At 32.7% G+C, this 25170-nt stretch overlaps 1 protein-coding gene across 3 annotated transcripts in view; it reads right to left on the bottom strand.

Annotated features, from left to right (window-relative positions):
• LOC143232696 (uncharacterized) overlaps window positions 1-25170 on the bottom strand; it is a 76512-nt gene that overhangs the window by 7289 nt on the left and 44053 nt on the right. For 2 of the 3 annotated variants that reach the window (XM_076468434.1, XM_076468433.1), the window contains exons 6-12: window positions 22762-22790; window positions 16646-16691; window positions 7449-7538; window positions 5681-5916; window positions 4490-4612; window positions 2998-3132; window positions 515-866 (exon numbers count right to left, since the gene is read on the bottom strand). In XM_076468434.1, the coding sequence (XP_076324549.1) occupies window positions 515-866; window positions 2998-3132; window positions 4490-4612; window positions 5681-5916; window positions 7449-7538; window positions 16646-16691; window positions 22762-22790 (1011 nt within the window). The remainder of the gene's footprint in view (window positions 1-514; window positions 867-2997; window positions 3133-4489; window positions 4613-5680; window positions 5917-7448; window positions 7539-16645; window positions 16692-22761; window positions 22791-25170) is intronic. The other variant, XM_076468435.1, reaches the window with a different exon arrangement.

The raw sequence follows: 25170 nt of genomic DNA, 5'->3' as shown, positions 1-25170 counted from the left end.
TAGTGTAGAGCCGCCTATGAAAAAAATTATTTGTTTGATAAGTGAAGGTGGGACAGCGGTAAGTGTAAGGACTAAAAACGCTAAAATAGGGGTTCGATTCCATGCGGTAGATACAATATTTGAATGCCAAAACAAACTCACGAACGCTCAACAATAACAATGAAATTGCTTTACCACAAGGTAAAGGTGAAGAGATGGGGTGTGTTTGTGTAGAACTGAAGTGCAACGTACGACGTTCCAGTTCCTCATTCTATAAAATGGCAAGATATATAAATGGAAAAATATTTATTCAAGTTATATAAGTAATACCCGCCAGCCAACACTATTCACCTTTTATTCAGTAATGGTTATTTGACGATAAAAAATAGAACATCAGAAATGTGTAATTACAATGTGTAATATGGAGCAAGATAATACAGTATTGGTGTATTTACTAGTGCTGCACCTGTCTATTAAAGCATTTACTTTAAGAAGTGTCCAACTATTAAAACACGTGCTGTTAGACAATATTTACCAATAAAGATACTTTGTTCAAACATGTTCTTAGCTAACTGGTAGATTATTTCCTTTAATATATATTCTTCATTGAAGGATTCGGCAGAGCGAAGTTTTTCCATGATCATAATCATGTCGACATCCGGTTGCTGTTCCACAGGCTCATAGATGGCAGCATTATATGGCTTTGGTCTGAGGGTCGGAGGTTGGTAAACGTTGGAAGGACTAGCTTTTGGCTTTGTCACTGCAGTAGGGACTGCTCGCACTTTTGTTTCTTTAGTTGGAACTGCTTTCACTGATTCTTCATGAACAAAGGTTTCTGGGCGGTTATCTTTTTGTGTCGGTAATCTCTGTAATTTAGGCTTAAGTTCCTGTAGAAATAAATTAAAAGATTAAATTTTGAAAAACACACAGTACCTCAGAGTTCTAAATCAAATAGTTAAATGTCAGCTGTATCAGTTTCAGAATGAAATATTTCTAGCATTACAATCAGGATTATTATTTTGCAAAGAAAAACTTAAACTTATACATTTCAATTAACAGAACACTTTTAATGAAAAATCTGAAAACACATCAGACATTTTACGTAATGTACATAAGAATCGCTCTAATTGGTTGAAGTTGAGACATTAAACTAAACGCAGTTTTCATGATCAAATGTTATTTTGTTAAAAATGTTTTTAAAATTTTCTTAGAAAAAGCAGCTATGAAAATACTATTTTCCCAGAAGTTCCAAAAGTTTGTCCTCCCCTCTAGTGGTCCGGTAATAAGTCTGAAGGCTCATAACACAAACAACTGTGCTTTGTCACTTTTGTGCTTCAAAAAAATACACAATCATGGTTACATTTCATATTTAACTTAAACTTCTCCTAGGATAAATGTAATGTGTACCAGTTTTTGTGAATACTCATCCACACCCTACGAAGCAGTTACATGGATATACAATAATCAGTATTATATTCAAAGCTATGAAATATGCTGTTTAGTCTTAGTGAAAAAAGCGTCGCTAGACACTCTTTAATTGAAGAATGTAATGTCAAATTGAGAACCCTTACAAACTGTTTGAACATAAAGATTTTTAGGAACGACTAATGTTACTTTTTGTCCTATTGATAATCTACGACTTAATTTGATTTTTTATCCAACATTTAGTGTTCTTGAGTATCAGTATAATTAGTAATTTTTTATACAATTTGTAACATTGATACGTATATGTTTTCACTAAATATATTTAACATATAAAAATATATGCACTTTTTCTCGTATAGCAAAACCACGTGAGATTCTCTAATGTAGACTTATCGCTTTGCCAGAGGGAATCATTTCAAAATATGTGTTGCAAAGTAATTTTTAAAGGCTTGTTTTTGTCGACACATCCACCAAATCTACGAATTTTAGGTTGAATGTTTTATTAATATCACGCCATAACAGTAATTATTGAACTATTTTAGAAAAAGGTTACTCATATTTTCATAACTTATCATTTAATCCAGATGTTCATTAAATGTGCAGTAGGGTATATGTGGCTTAAACTGTGTCTTGTATGAAAGAAATGGAAGCATGAATTCCTTATCATTTTGTCAATACGCTGATTGTTACTAGAAAATATTATTTGTTTGTTATTTCAGTGATACTTGTTGGAAACACGTTTATTTTATGTCTTATTTCATTTGTAATTCAGCATAAAAAGCATAATTTTTATGTCATCGTCATTTTGGAAAATTTTAGAACATATTCATATAGATTGATAAACATGTTTCATCCCATAACGTTTTAAGCCGTATTAATATAAGTTGGTTTGGTTTGTTCTGAATTTCGCGCAAAGTTACTCGAAGGCTATCTGCGCTAACCGTCCCTAATTTAGCACTGTAAGACTAGAGAGAAAGGAGCTTGTCGTCACCACCCAACGCCAACTCTTGCGCTACTCTTTTACCAACGAGTAGTGGGATTGACCGTCACATTATAATGCCCCCACGGTTAAAAGTGCGAGCATGTTTGGTGCGACGGAGACTTGAATCCGCGACCCTCAGATTACGAGTCGAGTGCCTTAACCACCTGGCTCTGCCGGGTCAATATAAATTGATAAAGATATTTTATCATATAACTTTTTTAGGTCATATTAATATAAAATGATAAACATGTTTTATTCTAAAACTCTTACGCCATTAATATAGATTGATAAACATGTTTTATCTTATAACGTTTCAGACCATATTAATATAAATTGATAAACACGTTTTATCCTGTAACTTTTCAGATCATATTAATATAAATTGATAGACATGTTTTATTCTATAATTTTAGGTCATACTAATATAAGTTGTCAAATATGTTTTATCCTATAATTTTTAGGTCATAGTAATGTAAGTTGACAAACATATTTTATCATATAACTTTTTACGCCACATTAATATAAGTGTACAAACATGTTTTATCATATAACTGTTTAGGCCATATTAATATAGGTTGATAAGCATGTTTTATCCTGTAACTAGCACTTGCCTGAGCAGCTTCTTGTTGACCTCGTTTTATCTCCTTTTCTTCAACCATACGATGTACTTGTTCATATTGCTCTCTCATATGGTTTAATTCTGTCTTGACCTCTTGAAGATAGAAAATTGCTTTCTCTCTGGTCATCTATAAGCCACATATAATAAAGTTGTGATGATTAACCAGAATTTTATAGACTCTTTGAACTTTCATAGTTCAATATTTTTTCGTTATGAAAGTATATCAAAACGTAAAGTTAACACTAAAGCTCGGTTAGCTAGTAATAAAACAAACTATATACTTAATTTAAGTAATGGTTTTACTGTCGACAACAACGAAAATCTTAATGCTAAGAAACTTTGCTTCCTTTTACTATCTTTGCAGATTTGATATCTTTAATCTTCCTTAGTAGGAGATATAAGAGTTTTTCTGTTTCATTAAAAATAATTTTAGAGAAAGATCATATATCTTATGCTAGTTTCTTGTGTATTTACAAACATCTTCATATAATTCACCTGATAAGATTTTCGTCTCAAAACATAATAAAAAACTCGTTTTTATTATATCGTTTCTCAGTTCATAATAAGATAACAGCCCCTATCGTTACAACAATTTTTGTTGTTACCCGCTTTTGACTCTACAAAATCATAAAAACAAAACGTAGAAAATAATCCATTTTTATAGAAAATGATTGACTTAGATCGAATTCTTTGAGATCGTAACTCATAATTTTGAAACCTTAAACTAAAAAGTCGATATTGTATTATAACCATCTAGAATTTAAACTTTCAGTTATGCTTCTTTCTAGTTATTTGTTCAGTAGACTTTGGTTTAACAAATGTGGTCGTTGTTGTTGAGTTTATATGCAACGTTCGAAACCATTAAACGTGGTCATTTTTATAAAAAAATTGTTGTAACACTAGTATTGTGTAATGAGCATTTTAGCACTTGCCACTACAATTATGGGACATTATTAATTTAATTATAAACATAACAGTTAACAATGACGTTCTTTTTTTTTAATCATACATATTTGAAAGTAGAGGGCATTCAGTAGAGTGTGCACCTCAGCCGTGCATCGTTGATCTTATTCGACTATCAATAAAATATGAAAATGTGTTCGTCTGTCCGTCTTTATCATTGGACACAAATCATTTTTGGTAGGACAGTGAGGAATAATAATCTACATATGTCCACCAAGTGTTACCAAAATGTGATCATTTTTGACTGAATTTAGTTCAAATATATTCTGAAAAATTGGTTTCCATGTCAATAGATAGGTATTTTTTGGATTTTAGTGGCCTTGCTGTGATCCCGGTCTTTAACTTTGACCTTCTAGGAACTAATAACTTCTAAGGTGGGTGATATTTCAAATGTATACAAACTTTCATCTGTATCCATTCTCACATTTTTTAAGAAATCTTGCTGACAAGTACACACACACTGAGGTGAAAAACATAACTTCTGTCCACCTTCAGTGACAGAGATAATAAATAATACGTACCAATCCTTCTGTTAGTAATTCTTCAATAGCCATTGCCACACCTTTTTCATCATCTGTTCTCAGAATATATTCTGCAAGGTCTTCAGGAGAATACTGGAGGCCTGAAAACTTGGTGTCATAATCCTATAGAACCAAATGTAAGACCAAACATACAGACTTATTATCTTCTTTGAATTTAGGTTTTCCTACAACTGACACATTTAACTTTAAAATAATAATTATTACACTTTAACAGGTAAATGATGTTAGCGTTTCAAGTACCTTTATTCGTAAAACAAAATTTATACTTGACACAACAACGTGTTCGAAATGAATACATTAAAATCAAGTAATATTACATAACTCTCACTAGTTACACTGTAAACCTGCATTCTGTTCCAGAGAAATTTAATTTTTACTGTGAAAGTAATTTACGGTGCTAGTTAATTGTCCAATATAAATATATGTATTCATAAATCTAAATGTCAGTGCATCCCTATTGCAATAAAGGTATTCGCCATTGTAAATAACTCTCACATTAGGGTACATTTACTGTTCACGTTCTGTGGATTTAAATATCCTATGTTTAAGAAATGTATTCAGTATAGGCTTAACTCACAACATTAGGATAATTTGTTTGGATTGAAATTATTTTGTGCTTCTAAATTAAACTTACATATCATAATACGTAACAATACTTGTGCATTATCTTATAAATGTTACAAAGAAATCCAATTTTCTATAAAGTTCTGAGACAGTATGTATTCTAAAATGTTTCTCAACGTGAACATACAAACCACAAACCAAACATTTTTGTATATTTTGATGCTTTATTTAGGTTTCTTGAACTTAGTTTCTCATGTAATTGTATGCACAGGAAACAAAGCTTTATAATTACAATAGGCCGCACAAATTCCTGCATCTTGTTATTAACTCGAGAAACATCTTTATTGAGAACCAAACAAGAAAATCTTTTTTTATTGTTATGATATGGAAATCATTACATATACGTCTTTAAAAGGAGTTGTGCTTTTGTTTCTTAACTATATCAGCACAATAAAAGCTATGGTTTTTTTCTAAATATTTAAAACAAATATTGAAAATACTGAAAAGAAAAGGCATTATGCAAGTAGAACTACTCATTTAAGTATTTAGTTTATAAAGACACATTTTAAATAGATTACATATAAAAATAGTAAAATCTTCAATTACATTATTACTAGTGTCCCTTGCACTTGGTAACGTCCAGTTAACGACGTCTTTCTTCTGCTTCTCGTTTGGTCCGAATTTATCAGCATCATCACTGTTATCTACGTTTGTTTTGTGGATTCCTAACAGTGGAATCTGTACACCAGTTTTAGTCGAAGTGTGAGGCTTTTGTTCATTTGGTTCCTGATTCATTTTTTGGGTTTCTTTCCAATTAGCCAGAACTTGATTATCTGCAATGACTGGTACCGCGATAGAACATTTAACATATATATATGTATATATGTTGTTGCTCTACATATATATATTTCTCCTAATTCAGCACAAAACATATATACACTGAGACTCATGGAGAATTACCAAAACGTATGGTTACATAAATGTTTCATTTCTCTACCAGGTGTCAGGGTAACTACGTATCGTGGAGTACGAAATTAAAAAGTTGTATAACTAGTTCAAAGACAAGTCGAAATTTTACCGGAAATTTCTTTTTCCTTAAGTCTACAACTTAAATGTACCGAGTGAAAAGACAACCTTAAAAACTTTTGGTGTGAAGTAAGCAAATACAAACAAAAAGTAAAACTTTCCTCCAATAAGTTGTCTCGTACGTTTGTCCTCTTTGTGTTCTAAAAATGAACAGAATGTGTACTCGCTGCACATTTTGTTATTTCTTAAAGCTCTTATATAACATTTTAGAAATGTAAGAAAATAGTAGAATAGCAAAATATAATGCATGTCGAGCTGAAATATTTGTTAAACCAATAAATTATTATCTCTTTTATGAAGTCCGTAATCCTTATTTAATAGACTGAGTAATAATTACCACCACACAAAGAGTTAAGTATAAATTAATTGAAAATGTATTTTCTTAAAATTTTGGTTTGAAGTGAAAACTAATTGGGTTGTATTAACATACTTCCTTTAACTATTTAAGCTTTTATATTTTCAATCGTCTATTTACCACAAGTATAAAATGTCTGTGACATTAAGTATAAGTGAGAAACAAATTCAAGGTCAGAAACAGTTGATAATTGCGATAAACAGTTAAATTAAAGATATTTATTGTATAGTGTGGCTCATTTGTTGTTTGTTATTAAGCACGAAGCTACATAAAGGGATATCTTTGCTCTGTTCAACACGTGTATCGAAACCCGGTTTTAGTAGTTCTAAGTCTGCAGTCATGCCGCTGTGCTACTTGGAAGCACATGGTGGTTCAGAGGTTTGCGTATGGGGATGTGAATCGAAAATCCTAATGTTCGAGTCGTGAACACATTTGCTCATTCATTTGTGGGAATTTATAACTGTGACAGCCAATCCCACATTTCTGTTAAGAATAACTGAACAGGCGGTGGATGTTGCTAGCAGGTTATCTTATCTTTTGTCAGCAGTTATAAATTAGGACATTTATACTTGAATCCAAGGGGTTTTAATGTGTTGAATAAGGTGTCTTTCGGGTTTAAAATACAAACTAGAACAAGAGTTGCATATATGTAAATGAAAGATTATTTATGGTGTATTTTATTTTAACATTGCTAATTATTTCTTATAAAGGACAGAGCCAAATATAACCTGGAAGTTAGAGTGTCCGGACTATCAATCCAATGGTTCATGAGTCGAGATCTTTTGCCACAAAAGCCACACTTCAGATTATGGGCCTGTGGATGCGCTAGAAGAGTAACAGTCAAATTATATTACTCGGTCACAGTTGACAGTGGATGCTGCTGCTTAAAGTTAGTATAAATTGTATGAAGACAATGTTATACATCTAACTTACTTGTGTTTTCTTTTGTCTTGCTAGCTTGTTGGTTGCCGTTAATATTTTCACTTTGTATGCTTTCGGTCTCTAAGAAAGCAACATCTTGACCTACAACAATATTCGAGAAAACATACTTAGAACATGTCATATAATTTAACGAAGCTTTACATGAACTATTTTTGTAATGCTTATTAGGATGGAAGAGCATTTAGTAATTATCGTAGTTGAGTTAGATTACAAAATACCATTTCCATCCAAACTTGCATCTATATATGTCACTTGGATAAAGGGCCTGTTTTCTATTTTATAGAATTCTACTGGGTCATTGTTACATTGTATAAGGAAATGAGTACGTGTGGAGCTTCATAATTAGAAAGAAAATCTTACAGATTAAGCATTTTGTGGATTAACGATACTTTGATACATGCTTTATTAGTTTGTTTGTTTGTTTATGAATTTCGCGCAAAGCTACTCGAAGGCTATCTGCGCTAGCCGTCCCTAATTTAGTAGTGTAAGACTAGATAGAAGGCAGCTAGTCATCACCACCCACCGCCAATTCCTGAGCTACTCTTTTACGAACGAATAATGGGATTGACCGTCACATTATAACCTCCCCACGGCTGAAAGGGCGAAATAATTTTTCTGGCGTGCGGCACGCAGTGCTGCCTCTTGAGTCTTTAAACCCTAACGCTAATCCATTATAAACATATATATATAATGATTATCATTATTCCCAAATGCAGCAGCGAATGATTTTTTCAGCCCGGGAGCAGTGAGAAATGTTCACAGGAGACGTCCCCTTGACGCCAACTTTGAGGGTTGCGGGTACATGTAACATTAGATGATACGTTTTGAATTTATCGCATCAGTAGTTGACTAAAAATAGAAGTAAACTTTTGGTATTGGCTTCGATCTGCTCATATTTTTCTTCTGTTGTTTGTGAGTGAATACAGGATATTCAGTGATAATAACGGTAAATATTCATTTATTTTTTCTCAGTCAATATATAAATTATATTGTTTGTTTGTTTTTAAATTTCGCACAAAGATACTCAAGGGCTATCTGCGCTAACCGTCCCTAATTTAGCAGTGTAAGACAAGAGGGAAGGCAGCTAGTCATCATCACCCACCGCCAATTCTTTGGCTACTCTTTTACCAACGAATAGTGGGATAGACCATCACATTATAACGCCCCCACGGCTGAAAAGGCGAGCATATTTGGTGCGACGGGGAGTCGCACGCCTTAACCCACCTGCCGGGCCTACGCTTTATTAGTTTTCTAAATTATATTTTATACCGTATCGGTTACAACGTGATCTATACATTTATATACCCGTTAGCATGTACATAAATAATATCTTGGACCTTAAAATTTTGCAAAACAAAAATTATGTTGTTACGAAAGTCATGTAAAGTATTTTCAACACCTGCCACACAAGCCAGTTCAGCATTTTAATATGTATCCAAAAAATGAGCCTCGTCCAAGCGGTTTGAGTTGTTTTGTTTAAAAGAAAAGAAAATCTTTGACACTATTTGACCAGAGACCATGAGAGTGAACACTATATGTTCTAGGTGTGTTTGTGAATGTGATAGTTTAAGTGTTGTGATTAAGATAAACCTTGGATCCAAGTCGGATGAGGGAAGAACTTATTCGAAAGTGTCCCAGTCACTTTGATTCGTCAATTAATTACTACATTGACAGCAAAACATAATAAAACTGGCACAATAATATCGTTATCTTGATAAAGGTACATTGGAGTTATATATAATAAATCAATAATTTTAATATTTTCTGAGACTAAAAGCTCAGTAAAGCCCAAAGATGCAGCGATGATGTTGAAGCAGATGCGCTATGCACTACAAGTTGATTTTTCCAGCGATTCTCAAATTTAAAATGTAATTTCTGCAATTAAGAGTAAATATAAGAAAGTTGGTGTAACTCTCTTTATGGTACCACCATAGTATCGTCCCTATAGATTTTATCATATTGTATTTTCATTAATATTTAGTTTCTTTTTTTTTATATGTTTGTTTTGGCCGTTGTGTCGACCTACATTCATAATAATCTATCGAAATAACCCTAAGTGACCGCTTACCGGAATGACCACCTGTTGATCATTCTAGCATCAGTACTACAGTATGCTGAGCTAATTTGTCTAGCCGGTGTTAAAATAAAACGTCCTGATTACCTCTTGTCATAACATTTTGTATGATCAGAAAGTAGTTTAACTTCTGACTATCTCTATCAGCAAGCTGTGAAATTTAGTTCTATGCTGCAAGTACTCTGTAAACACAAAACGCATTTAATGTGTAAGCACGTTCTGAAACCATGTTCTTAGAACTTATAACTAGTGAAAATACGAAACAATAAAAACGTGGTTTGACATATTTTGTCATTACTTTTAACCACCCATCTATTCTATTTGTGTATAAGCACATCAGAAACTGCTCTAAAAAGATGTACTCATTCGTTCCACTGTCATATTAATTCAAATATATAACAATGATTACTCGAGTCTCTTACTTAAAAAAAAATAAATTTGTCCTAATTCGTTTTGGTTAGTTTTTTCGTCACAGCTGCAGATGTTTTTTTACCATACAAACGATAAGTCTTTATTATTATGTACAAACTGGCTATCTGTATGTGTGCATATTCTCATGCACACAATTAATTTTAGCAACTTATTTATTATAGATATAAATTATACAAGAAAACTGAGTGTCAGTCAAAATAAGTTGCAATTTAATCAGTGTAAGTCAATCAATGAATTTAAACTCATGTTTTTGAATGAGATGGGACTATATTTTTTTTAAAATTAAATTACTGAAATAATGATTCGAATATTTTAAACACTAATTTTCTATTGCAGTAGTCGCCTTTTGCAATTATAATACGATATTTATCTGTCACATCGTATGTGTTCAATAAAACATTTCCTTTTATAAGCAACTCAGATCTTTCGGGTTCATGAGAATGAGAATGAAAGTGTGGATAATAATGAGTTTATAGTTGATTTAATAAATGAAATAAATAAGTTAAAACTTTTCTGCTTTCATTAAAAAAGATTTATAACTAATTTTTTTTTATTTCTCGTTCTTCACTATCTTTATAATAAATTTGGTGAAATGTAAATTTACAAAGTTTTACCTAAAGATCACGAAATAACAGTGAAAAAAAAGATTTGTTTTTTGTTTTTGAATTTTGCACAAAGCTACTCGAGAGCTATCTGTGGTAACCATTCCTAATTTAGTAGTGTAAGACTAGAGGGAAGGCAGCTAGCCATCACCACCCACCGCCAACTATTGGGCTACTTTTTTACCAACGAATAGTGGGATTGACCGTCACGTTATAACGCCCCCACGGCTGAAAGGGCAAGCATGTTTGGCGCGACGGGCATGCGAACCCGCAACCCTCAGATTTCGAGTCGCACGCCTTCACACGCTTGGCCATGCCGGGCCTTGAAAAAAATATAAAAAATAAAAAGATCATCTTTCCAATGATACAATGATACAATGCTTCAAGATCTAGTTATTTACCAATAGTTGCACATTACATGAACAACATAGTTTATACAAGCTATCGAATTAATTATAAATTTATTTATGTGATGCCATTCTTTTAAAGTTGTATCTACGTGTATATAGAGCTTGATATTGAATTTGTCGTCAACCTTTTCTGTACTCAATATACTAAACAAGAAAACTGATAATAATTTTGTAAATTCTGTATAATTTACGCAATCTAGCTCGATTTGACGATAACATAAGCTGTTTCATGATAAATTATACTATTTAATCCATTTATATTCAAAACGTATATTAAACTTGTATTTTTTAGCTGTATTAATGAGTTACGTTATTTTTTAAAACTAGTCTTAATTTGTTTTTTTCTAGCACAATGTTCCAGATTCTAAATCTACTATCTTAAGAACACATTTACTAAAAACAGCGTTTCTATCTTAGGCTTTGAGCTTCAGTTTGGGGTTCCAAGATCGATACTCGGGAACACGGGCAGTAAACAACAATAACAAAACACTCTTCACTGAGATTGTAGGTCAGTTATTCAAAGCTACTTATTACTCTCCGTAATTAATCAGTTTTAACATTTAACAATAATCATCTACTCGTTTGGAATACTTCAGCTTTAGATTTCCATATTATTTAAAAATGTAACATTATTCTTTCACTATGGAAATCTTTCTTTTCTAATTTTAAGTATTACTTTCTTTCTATAAGCTAGTAGAGTGGTAATTGATATGCTTAAGCTTTGATACTTGTCTTCTGAACAAATAAATATTTCACTGTAATTTCCTAACTAAAATCTTTGTAGCTTGCTATGAGATGGTTATTAATGTTTTATGCTATTCAATCAGCAGATTGCACTTCGATAAAAGTATTTTTATCCTGTCATACGTTTTACTAAACCATATACTTCAAGAACAGGACTTTACGTAGAGTTGGCAAACAGAGCAGTCTGGTCAATTTCTACATGTCATTATTTCAAAATGAAACTCGTGCTGGTACTACTAAACTGTAATTAGTAAACTAAAACCTCGTGGATGAGGAATCCAAAGAGTTTTGAATTTTTTCAGGTTTATATTCATAATATGAAGTGGAATATGATGAGTGATCTTTCACTGCTGTAAAGCGTACTTTTGATGCCTAATTACACTGTGTAACAAAACTTTTACTTTTTCTTGTTCCTGCCCAGAAAGTGTTATTTCCTAATTGCTTATGCCTAAAGTAAATGGAAAATACCTATTTTTGTCTTCAAACTTTACTTTTGTGACCTGGGTAATAAAATTTTCAAATTTACCCATTTTCCAGAACATTCCAGGTAGATTCAGTGCTGAGCAGCTGATAGAGAATTTCTCGAACTTACAAGAATGTTCAAAAACTTTCTAGAATGTTGTAGAACTTACGAGAATTTTCAAGAACCTTTTAGAATTTTCTAGAACTTTCCATAGTAATATATATAAGGGACTCACTACTCACCACTTCAGTTTAGTTCTAGCTGTCTAAGTGAGCACATAGACCTATCTGATTTTATCAGAGATGGCATCAAGAACCTGCAAGCATTCTGCTATGTATGTGGCCAATTTATCAAGACAAGAGCGAAAAAGTACTCTGTGACAGCATCTGCTAAAATGTGTGAAGCCTACAAGGCATATTTCGGCATGCTTGTCGGGGATCAAGACAAACCCTGGGCACCTCATTTTACCTGTGAGCACTGCAAAAACTCTAGAAGGAAGACGAACAATTTTTGCTTTCTTGAATAGTAAGATTTTATATTATACAAATTTTAGACCTTTTAAAATTTAAATATCTTTTTTTTTTAATTTCCAATAGTATAGAAAAAATATTACACATAAAATATTTTGCATGAACCTCTTACACATCAGTTGTGGATGAAATAAATTTATTTTTCATCCTCCTCTTTTGCAGGATAGTACAGAGAGAAAAAGAGAGCCATAAAGCTTGTTATTCTAAGAATTTGGAATTAACTCACTGACCACTCAAACAACTGTTACTTCTGCAGGGTGAACCCTTCCAAACGTCGGGTTGGCAATAATGCATCTGCTATAATGTATCCGGACCTTTCATCATCCATCGCCCGAGTGCCACACTGCCCTTAGCTCCCTGTACCCACTCCGCCAGAGAGAAGGCAGACATCCTCAGAAGAGACCAGCAAATCAGAAGAGGATGTAGACGTTGAAGATCCAGATTACAATTTCAGAGGTGCAGCTGGTGAGAGAAATCCATACTACCCCAAATAAAGAGACCTCAATGACTCGATCAGAGAGCTTGGTCTAACAAAATCGAATGCTGAACTTTTGACATCTAGGCTCAAGAAGTAGGATTTTTTAGATAAAAATGTGCAAGTCGCAAGTCAGAGGAAGCGTCACCGACATTTTTCAAGCTTCTTCACTCGTCAAGATAGGCTCTGCTTCTGCCACAGTGTATCCAGTCTGTACGAGGCAATTAGAATTGCCTATAATCCGAACGAGTCGCTCATTTTCATTAATAGCTCATCCAGAAACCTCAACACTGTGCTGCTCCGTAAGGGGAATAAGTATCCGTCTCTTTCCCTGGCTCATTCGGTGCACCTCGAATAGAAATACTATAGCATCAAGATCTTGCTAGAAGCCTTGAAGTATGATGAATATGGCTGGGAGGTTATCGGACACTTCAAAATGGTGGCATTCCTGATGGGTCTCCAAGAAGGCTTTACCAAGTTTCCCTGTTATCTTTGCCTTTGAAACAGTAGGGTCACAGCAGCGCACTACAACGGGAAGCACTGGCCACAACGGACCGAGTTCTCTGTGAGGAGGCACTAGTGTGAGCCACTAGTGGACCTCAAGAAGGTGTTTTTCCCATCAATGCACATAAAATTGGGTCTTATGAAACAATATGTCACAGCTCTTGATAAGGAATCTGCAGCCTTCAAGTACCTACGGTACTTCTTTTCTAAGTTGTCTGAGGCAAAGGTCAAAGCTGGTGTTTTCGTTGGCCCACAAATAAAGAAGATCCTGGAGCGCACAGAATTCCCCAGGAAGCTCAGTAGGAAGGGGAAAAAACTTGGGGCAGCTTCGTCGCAGTGGTTCGGAGCTTCTTGGGCAATCACAAGGCCGAAAATTATGTGGAACTGGTTGAGGCTCTCGTGAAGAACTACAGCAAAATCGGATGCAGGATGTCCCTGAAAGTCCATATCCTTGACGCTCGTTCATCTTGACTTGATAAATTCAAGGAGAACATGGGAGCATACTCAGAGGAGCAAGACGAGTGCTTTCACCAAGATAAACTGGACTTTGAACGCCACTACCAAGGAGCGTCTAACGAAAACATGATGCGAGACTATATTTGGGGACTGATACGTGACAGTGATTTACATTACAGTTGCAAATCTCGATAAACTTCTCACTTCTAAACATTTTTGTATAAGTTTAGTATAAATACATGTCAATTTTGATTCATATGTTGTTTTATTCAGATCCTATGTGAATGAAAATGTGCAAATTTGCCAGTTTTTACACAGAAAATAGGTTAATTTCTAAATTTCATTATGTAGGTCACAAAACCAAAGTTTGAAGGGAATAATAGCCATTTTGTGTACTTTTACAACATAAGCAATTAAGAAATAACACATACTATCCAGGAACAAAATTTGTGTTACATAGTGTTATCTAAAAACAGTTGGTCAATAATATGTTTATATGAATCCAGGTGTTTGTATCTTGTCACTGATCAGCCATCATATCTGTAACCGTTCATTTGTCCTCTTATTTTTTACTCACGCTTATAAATATAAAACAAATAACAAAATACAGAAAATATTGTTTATTTTTTGAATTTCGCACAAAGCTAGACGAGGGATATCTGCACTAGCCGTTCTTAATTTAGCAGTGTAAGACTAGAGAGAAGGCAGCTAGTCATCACCACCCACCACCAACTCTTGGGCTACTCCTTTACCGACGAATACAGGGAGTGACCGTCACTTTTTAATGCCCTCACGGCTGATAGAGCGAGCATGTTTGGTTAATGATATTGGGATTCGAGCCCTTGACCCACAGATTACGAGTCAAGCGATCTAACCATGCCAGTTTACTGAAAAAGATTATTGTTATTATAGCCAAGTTAAAATATCGATTAAAGTAATTGACATAATAATTTCAACAAATCAAACTTTCATGAATTGAAAAGCAAGACACCATTCAAACGCTAATTATTTAATGGAATAATTAACATATCTGATGAAAGGCTGCAAAAAAGACGGTAAGATAAAATATGTTAAATCAAATATCTTGTCTGTAGTTTAAGCAGTCGTGTCTTTTTTTTTTACTTAACAAAATAGCAAATTTTATAAAATTCACATAAGTTAATTTTCTAGTAGATTTCTGAGAAACAGGAAAGTTGTTCAACCTCTTTTAATTTTTGTTGTTGTAATGAATATATATGTCTTACAATTCAGTATTATCTGTTTTTGACAAAAACATGCAGTTAGGACTTTACTTTGATAATACAAAATACTTTACCGGTTATCTTCTCTAACTGACTAATTCATATCTGATTAAATTTAAGTAACAACTTTCTTTCCTAAATCATAACTTTCACACCAATCACTACGTTTACACGACATAAACGGAAGTTGTGCGTAGCTGAGTTTCTTGGTTTTTCTCTGAAACCTAAAACACAAATGTTTAACCACTCAGAATTTGTTTGTTTGGAATTAAGCACAAAGCTACACTATGGGCTATTTGTGCTTTACCCTCCACGGTTATCTAAACCCGGTTTCTAGTGACGTGAGTCCACAAACATACCATTGTGCCAATGGGGGACACCACTCAGAAACAGAACAACACAGTTGTGGAAGCCCAGACGTGTGACTTGCAATCTGAGGGTCGAGGACTCTAATGCCCATCTCATGAAACATGCTCGCCATTTCAACCATGTGGGCTTTATTATGAGCGGTCGATTGCACTATTGTTTATTAAAAGAGTAATCTAAGAGTTAACGGTGGATGTGTGGTGAGAACTAGCTGTCTTCCCTCTATCTAGTGATTCTAGTCTTTCACTGCTAAAGATAGTTTTCATGTAGCTTTGCGCGAAATTCGTAACAAACCAAACCACAGTTTTTCTTCGCTTAAATTATATTTCACGTTTCTTATGTCGATATTACTAAGGAAAATTTGTTATTTAAAAAAATTACAATGCAAACCATAACTACCTATTGGTATCGTCCATAATTACTTTTTTGTTGAATAGGTATTTGTTTAATCAGAATTAATAAAGTTATGAGTCTTATGTATTGCGGGAGATTTCTTATTTCCTCTTTTACTGTGCTTTGCACATTATACCTTATACGTAGGAGTCTCCTGATAGACTATTTATCTTTTGTGCAGAGTTCTTCTAGTCTACTGATAAGGGTCCAAGAATAAAGTAAATGTATATTTACGTAATTCATGAACATGATTGGATTTATTTTTCGTCCTAAACACACAAAAATCTGCAATAAGTGTGGCTTTAGGATTCTCAATTGCAACCTTGTTGTCGATTTTTTTTAATTTAATGAATACTTCTTTATGTGCATAATAAACATACTCATTTCATCAGAAGTTAAATTTTATTTTAATTCAAGGCTTCTCTCATAATGTTGGTTGCACTTATAATTTTACGTATTTATTTATGCGATATTATAGAACTTTGAGTATCCACCCACCATGTTGTCCTCGTAACTGATCTAGTTGTTGAACTTCATTCGATATCTGAAACATGAAAAAATATTATCTAAATTATTTAAACTCTTATAAGTTACAATATTTTTAGAAATGTCAGTTGTTGTGCAAGTTCTCAAGTAATTAATATATTTTAATATTTGTATGTAAGCATTGATAAATTTAATTTTATAGAATTACATAACTCATGTTAAACGGTGTATAGTATTATCGTAAAGACATTTTTTACAATCTTCTTGATATTCTATTCAAAGTAGATCATAACATAGTTAACTTTTAATTCAGAAATACAATATCCTAAGAAATTTGTTAAATCAGTTTAAGTTTTTAATATTTAGCACACACACGTCTATTTAACATTTAGCGTACATACATCTAATTAATATTTAGCACACATACGTCTAGTTAATATTTAGCGCACATACATCTATTTAATATTTAACACACATACGTTTATTTAATATCTAGCACACATACGTCTATTTAATATCTAGCACACATACATCTAATTAATATTTATCACACATACGTCTATTTAATATTTAGCACACATACATCTAATTAATATTTAGCACACATGTGTCTATTTAATATCTAGCACACATGTGTCTATTTAATATCTGGCACACATACGTCTATTTATTATCTAGCACACATCCGTCTATTTATTATCTAGCACACATCCGTCTATTTAATATCTCGCACACATACGTCTATTTAATATCTAGAACACATACATCTATTTAATCGAAAATTATATAATATTTTTCTGTCAGTGCTTCACAGTTTTAATTTAAGCGAAAACAGCAAAATATATTTTCGTAAGTTTGGTCCATTGGTTCAGTTATAATGAATCTACGTTTTTCTTTGATAGATTGTTTAGGCATAATATTCATGATGAAACTTTCTAGGACGGACGGCAACTGCCTGTTGTGGAGACACAAATATAGAGTGGACGACGTTTCGAAAGTCTCCCTCTACACTTGTGTCTCTACAATAGGCGGTTGCCGTCTATTCTACACGTGTCTATCCTTGTTTTGCTTTTTGTTTTGGAGAAATCAGCTGTCGACATTTAGAAGTTTGTATCAATGACGCAAATTCTCTCTATTTACTTACTTTTAAGAAAGCATGTCGCAAAAGAATGAACTGTCTATACTTAATGATTGTTTTGTTTATAAACTGAAACACCCTCGTTTTAGTGATTTTTTTAATGACTGCTGGTGTAACTACAATCCTAATAAGAAAATGTTTGTCATAATTTAGAAATACAATAGCTGCATTATTATTTTATTCGCAAAATTTATTGGAAATGGTGAATTTATGGTGAATAATATTTCTTTGGAAATACTAACTATAATGCCAGAAATACGAGATATTTGTTGTTGTTTGAGAAATGGAAGATAGCTATACTATATCTGAAGACTAAGTACAGTACATTCATGGAAAGAACTAATTCAAAAAATCTCCCTAACCGAATACTCTTTTCCCAGTGTTTGTAATAAGCTTATAAGAACATTTATGTCTAGAGATTATTTGGTTAATATCACTCTATTACTAGATACTAACTATTAATTGTTAATCTGCTACTATTGTAAGTCTTGAAAAGGACGTGCACGTGGTGTTGGAGCTGAGTTTTCTGTTTAGCAAAACTGTTATGTTATTCATATATGTAAAAACAGCTGATATGGGTAGAGGAGCGAACAACATTTCGACCTTCTTCGGTCATCAACCGGTTCTCGTCATCAAAAATTGTTATGTTATTCATTTTTTATGGAGAGTGACTTAGGATAATTATCTAAATAACAGTTAGCTTTTTCTTAGCGTTTAGTTGAATATTAATGTTTGGGATGTTTAATTTACGAAAGTATATTTTTTATTTAACAACTTCTTTTTAGTATAGTTTGCTTCCCAGTGGCATAGCGGAATGACTGCAGAACCATACCGTTAGAAACCGAGTTTTGAAACTCGTGGTGGGCAGAGCACAGATAGCCCATTGTGTAGCTTTGTGCTTAATTTTAAACCATCAATCACCTATAGTTTTACTTCCTTGGAGTTTCCAACTGAACATTTCCTACTTTTGTATTTGTTTTGCAACAATATTAAAACACAGGTAAGCAACCAAAAAGTATTAGTTTGTAATTATGCCTTAAGTTTCAAAAGTAACTAATACAATTTAATTACATATTTTTCCGCTGTATTATATATTTGTAAGAGAGAATTGAGATTTGCAACCACTGTTGCTCTTAACTCTAATATAATTACAAATTTTTGAGGTTTCTAATTTGAAGGAGTTTATAATTGGTGTTTAACCATGATAACCCATAATTAAGAAACAAAAAGACAACAGCAATACTTAACGTAAATAACCAACAATGCACATATACGTTATAAAACTAGCAGTGTGGATCTTCACATCCAATTTCAGTTCGTTAACCAAGAATATTGACAATAAAAAGCTAAACAAGTTAAGAAAAACAAACCAACCTTCGCTATATTCTAATGTTCAATGGTCTGTGTTAAAGTCTGTGCGCTCTTCACTAGTTTTAACAAAGTTACTTGAGCTAAGGTACATTTAACTCCTTTCACAAAGAAATGACTTACAGAGAATGACTTTCCTACAACAGCGCTCACCATGGAAACAAAATCCACCAAACATATCATGTAAGTTCTTCCTGCCTTTTAGATTTGGTAGAAGCTTACTCCTGCAGGGTCCCCTTTTAAAAGTCAGCCCCAAACACTTTCTCTTAGCGTACATTATCTCTGCTTCAGTTGCGATTCGTTTCATCCATGGGTGTTGTTCCAAATGGTAATGTATTGCTTTATTCATATACCCGTACAAACCCATTTTCATTCTTACTAAGGCTATAAACTCCGGTGGCGGCCTGCTTCCATTTGAATACATTACAACTTATGACTTTTTTTTCTTGTTTACAAATAAATAATGTTCCCATAAAGCAGAAAGTCAAGACAGTTGGCAGAGAGCTTACAGAGAAAAGGCATGTTTTGCTGCATGTTGTGTTACTAAACACGAAGCTACACGATAGGCTATCGAAACCTGATTTTTCAACGTTATAAGCCTTCGGTCTTACCGCTGAGATACTGGAAGGCAGAAATCATGCAATGAACCGTATATACATATTCTATATCTCTCGTACGTCTTGCACTACGTCAGATATTAAGATCGAAAAAACGGATAAGTTTACACGTTAGTCTATACGTAAAGACATTTAAAATCGACTTTTATAAATACATGCGTTGGTGTTTCCAAGATGTAACAAAACACACTTTTTCTACTATAAAATAGTTTGTTTGTTTGTTTTATAATTTCATTCAAAGCTACTCGAGGGCTATCTGCGCTAGCCGTCCCTAATTTAGCAGTGTAAGACTAGAGGGAAGAAAGCTAGTCATCACCACCCGCCGCCAACTCTTGGGCTACTCTTTTACCAACGAATTGTGGAATTGATCGTCACATTATAACGCCCCTACGGTTAAAAGGGCGAGAATTTTGGTGTGACGGGGATTCGAACCCTCAACCCTCAGATTACGAGTCGAGTGCCTTAACCACCTGGCCATGCCGGGCCCTACTGCATAATTTTAAACTATAATTATTATGTAGCGCTATAGCATCAAAATGATGTTTAAAAGCCAATTATCATGTATTTCTATATCATCTTATAATAACAGAAATGTAATATTTTTTAAAGAAAATGCACGTGTATTACGCATGTTTGAACATACTGGAAGGCAGATATCATGCAATGAACCATATATGTTCTCTATGCCTCGTGCGTCTTACTCTACGTCAGATATTAAGATCTAAAAAATACGTTTCCACTGATTATTGTCATGATACTAACATTAAACCTCCTTCAACACAACACTCATTTTCTGAAAATGTACTAAGTATGTTGTACTTATCATTTATTTCCATATTTTGTAAAGAAAATATATTTTAATGATTCGTTATATTATATCTTTAAGCTTAATTAAGCCATTTCGTACCTTTGTAAAGCACGTATAGGGCTGATGTATTCGAACTCTACTTTCAATGTCATATACATACAATAATACAACTTGGGAAAATAGATATCTCTGCATCCATTGCATATAAATATATTGTTTGTTTGTAATAAAACACAAGGGTGCACCATGGTCTATCTGTTCACAATATCACTATTTTATTAAGCTTTAAGAATTATTCTAACAAACGGGAAAACACGGACAATAAATTCAAACTATAAATAATAGGTTTTTATAAAGTCGTTCTGTTGTTATCAAGTGCAGAAATCGAGGTGTTATAAAATCGTTTTGCTGTTATCAAGTGCAGATATCGAGGTGTTACAAAGTCATTTTACTGTTATCAAGTGCAGAAAGAGAGGTGATTAATTAAATTCTGAAGGTGATGTGAGTATTTATAGTATGAACATTACCGAATATGGTTTCTAAATTTTAGTTTTAAAAAAACTGTTGGAAAGAATATAACTTAGCGGTCACCTATTCGACTTTGTGTGGTTAGATATGGATGTAAACTGAATGAAATACTACAAATATATTCCGTTTGTCGAATTTCGACACATCCAACTAGTTAGCTTATAAATGAGTAATTCAGCATATTTATTAAAGGAAAAAAGAAAAATAATCTATCTGAGTTTAGGAAGAAATTAAACTTAATACAAGTTTGTAATAAGATACTTATAACATTATCTGTGCACGATGGAAATAATTTCCATTCTCTTTATTTCTAAATTATCAGTAAAATGTTGACTAACTAGTTCGTAAGTTTATTTCATATGTTGTTAATTCGATTATTTCCGTAAATTACAAAATAAATTATTATTTCTTTTTTGTTAAGTATATACCATTTAGTGCTGGCCGATTCTTTAATTAATTAAATGTTAGCCAACCAAGTGCAGTATGATCTTTAAGTTTATGTTGTTGTTTTTGCTTTAGCTTCAAACTGCAAAAATGGACTATGTATCCTTTGTCCACCGCAGGAGATTGAATTCCTTGTTTTAAAACAATAACTATCTAAATTTGCCGTCAACCCACCTGGGTACCTTTTATTTAATAATATATGGTTGGTATATTTGTTATCTAACATATTATTATGTATCATGATGAATGATTACCTCTCAGATGCTTTTATTTCCTTTGGGAGTGTTGTTTATGAAATGTAACATCAGAAAAGAAATTATGTTATTATTATAGCGACGTAATTATTTCATATGCAAACACATCCATTATGTCTTGCAAAGTTTTCAAATTAATGACATAAAAACGTACTTAGTAAACACTCCATCCAGTGAACATTCGCCCTAAACTGTAATCTAGAACTGATGTTACATAATGTTATACGATAAGGAGGCCATTGTCAGAATAACAGTGTTTCAACTAGTTAAAGTAGCTATATTTTAAAAAACATCAGTTTGAAAATATAAACATAATTAAAATCATAGCTCACAACATTATAGTACAAGCTTTTTAGAAACTTCAAAACGTTTATAAAATCAACCTTCAGTTGGAAATAAAATTTGACTGTCTTAGCCAATTACGTCAAATGTGATTTATTCTTTGACGTGCCTTTGGCGAATTTTTATTTTTTAATTTATTAAATTAATAACTTGTGTTTTATCAAAAATAAGTAGTTATCTCATGCTTATAACATGATGGTAGAAAAGTTTTTCAGTTGTGATAAATCTACGTCTCTTCATATATGCATATAATGTAAATTTATGTGCTTTTATCCGTGTATGTAGTGGGTGAATATAATGTTGCCAATGGTGTATATCTGACTGTGTATCAGCACTTGGTCCGTGCTTAATTTCCGCACCGCACAAACACCAACAGCCAACCAATATAACAACAAGAAGGAACAGGTTCTGATTCAATAACTAGAGAGTGTGACAGACAAAATAATTTCTGCTGTATTACTTTACCGATTCCTTCTCATCTCATATTCTATACTCGCTGAAGCTATCTTAATTGTTTTTATTTTTTATTGTAACGTTGAACACAAGAAATACTTCGTTGTTCATACGTGTATATCTGTGCATTTATGTTTGTTTCATTACTATATTTGATTCATAACTATGAAACTTACTTCATGTTCTTGTAGTCTCTCTTCTGAGCCTATAAAATAGAAAATAAAAAATTAGTATACATTATTAAAAAAACAAGAATTAGTATGATTTGTATTTTTTTTTGATAACGTAAAGTCTGCACTTTATATAATAACTTTAATCCACATTTAGAGATGGCCTAAATAGTTGAGTACATTACATTAAAACAGTTTTAAATACATAATTCAGAAAGTCACATGATAATCACATCTGATATAAAGTGTGGTGGAACAGAATGTATCTGAACAATATATTTTGAAATTACTCGGCGTTTTGTAGTTAGCGTGATGCCACTGGAAATTGATTGTTTTTGTAAATTGCATGAAACAGTCATTTCTGATGCAAAATATTCAGATACTCATATTCTAAAAATGTATTCGGACAAAGGGTTTAGAATTTCCAAGAAAAGAATATCTCTTTAATGACTCTGGAAAATAGACGGTAGCTTAAGGCACCAGGATAATCCATAAAAAGACCAGCAACAAATCGTATTTCAACAATGGTAGCGCAAACTATGGTGTGTTTTAAGGTTAGAATTCACAAGTACAAATGTCATTAGCAAAAGCTGTCCACGTACCCTAGGCAACACTACGAAGCATAACCTAGAAGGACTTTCTAATGGAAAATATACTTATAGGGTATGATGTTACCAAGATAATGTGTTTAACTTTACATTGCTCAAGAAGCTTGATAATAAAAATAGGTATACATATTGTTCCATACAAAGATACACCGTTAAAGTCGGTTGAGCGATTGGGTTCTTCAGATAGACTTTGAGAAACGGTTGTTTTCGTACACTAGATGAATTGTAGAAAGCTAGCAGGAAGGAATGGTGTGTTTTGGACGTGACAGTCTTACAACCAAAGCTTTTCGCAATGAAACTACATTGTAGGGCTATTTTCAATATGCACGGCGGTCAGATACAGCATGAACAAATATGATGTGGTAAGTAAGGATCGAACCCTTTTTCTTGTAATACACTCATCCCTCTTTACATTAGTTTGGTTTTTAACCTAAATTCCAACTTGAAGTTACTTTTCCAAACGAATTTTATTTTAGAATACATCTAAACATACAGAAGAATATAAACATATCTAAAAAGCATTAATAAAACATGGAGTGGTATTAATTAGAAGCTAAATATACCTTTTTAGGTTTTATTTTTTAGTATCATTACAAGTTAAGTCATGAAACCCTTGTAAGATTGTTTTAACAACATAACATTAAAACCAACTAAATAGAAGTACTCGTATCAACCATGAAGAAAAAACACACGATTGTGGGTATTTGTGTAAGTATCTAAACTACAAATAAAATGTTACCGTTAAATAAAGGATACAAACAGATTAGGTTTTTATATGAAACATAACGTACTTTCATTCCATTCAAGTGCGCTCACGAATTCCAGTGAGTCTGAGATGAATACTAGTTACGTTTCAATACAACATATGGAGCTACGTAGCGCTAAAAATAGATAAGTATACTATAAAGCATTCTTGTTTTTATTTTTATTGGTTAAAATGCTCACTCAGATACAAAATTTATAGTTGAAAATTTATAGTTTACTCATGATATCCTTCCGATGTACATCGTGTGTGTGTGTGTGTGTTTGCTGTAGAAAATGACGTGAAAGTAGACTTACAGAATTCTTAGTGGTATGAATATTGATGAAAATGCCTAAAAATAGTTAAGTTCTAGTAACTGCAAATAACTATTAAAAAGTATTATTTAGCAAGTCTGGAGATAATATGTTCATAAAAACATCATTTGAGATTAAATATTAATGTTTTCTCAAAAAACACTGAAAAATGATACTTTAAAATACACCAAATCTTTCGCTTTAGAACTGCTTTTGTCAGTAGTAGGAAAGAAATCCACTGACAAAATATTGGCATTAATAACACTACTGCTTACAATTTGAATAGGTTACATCAAGACTAAAAGTTCTGCAACTTTACTAAGACTAATTATTTGAATATAGTACAGATTTGCTCTCATGTTATAGACGAGAATGTGATATTGGTTACTTTCTTTATTCACATATTCCTATACATCAAATTATTGCATTATAGCTAAATGTTTAACTAAGTTTTAGACTGAAGGGTGAGTAACTAAAGAAGGTTTATTCAACCTTATAATGATAGGAGTATATATTTATTTTTGTATGTTTTTGTTTAGTTATAATGTTAAGGAGGCATACGGGTTATCTTATAAAATGCCAATGTAAATGATGTCAGCTTTGTTTACACATTATGATGGATATAGCCAGTTTTTATGTACCTACATTCAAGTAGAGATAAGTATGACGTATGTTTTTACATAAACTAAAATTACCAAAGCATTTAGTAGGTCTTACAATACATCAAAATGCAGCAATAAAGATGTACATA

Source organism: Tachypleus tridentatus, chromosome 11, assembly GCF_004210375.1.
Source record: "Tachypleus tridentatus isolate NWPU-2018 chromosome 11, ASM421037v1, whole genome shotgun sequence".
Lineage (NCBI taxonomy): Eukaryota > Metazoa > Arthropoda > Merostomata > Xiphosura > Limulidae > Tachypleus > Tachypleus tridentatus.
This window is presented reverse-complemented; position numbering and strand designations above follow the sequence as displayed.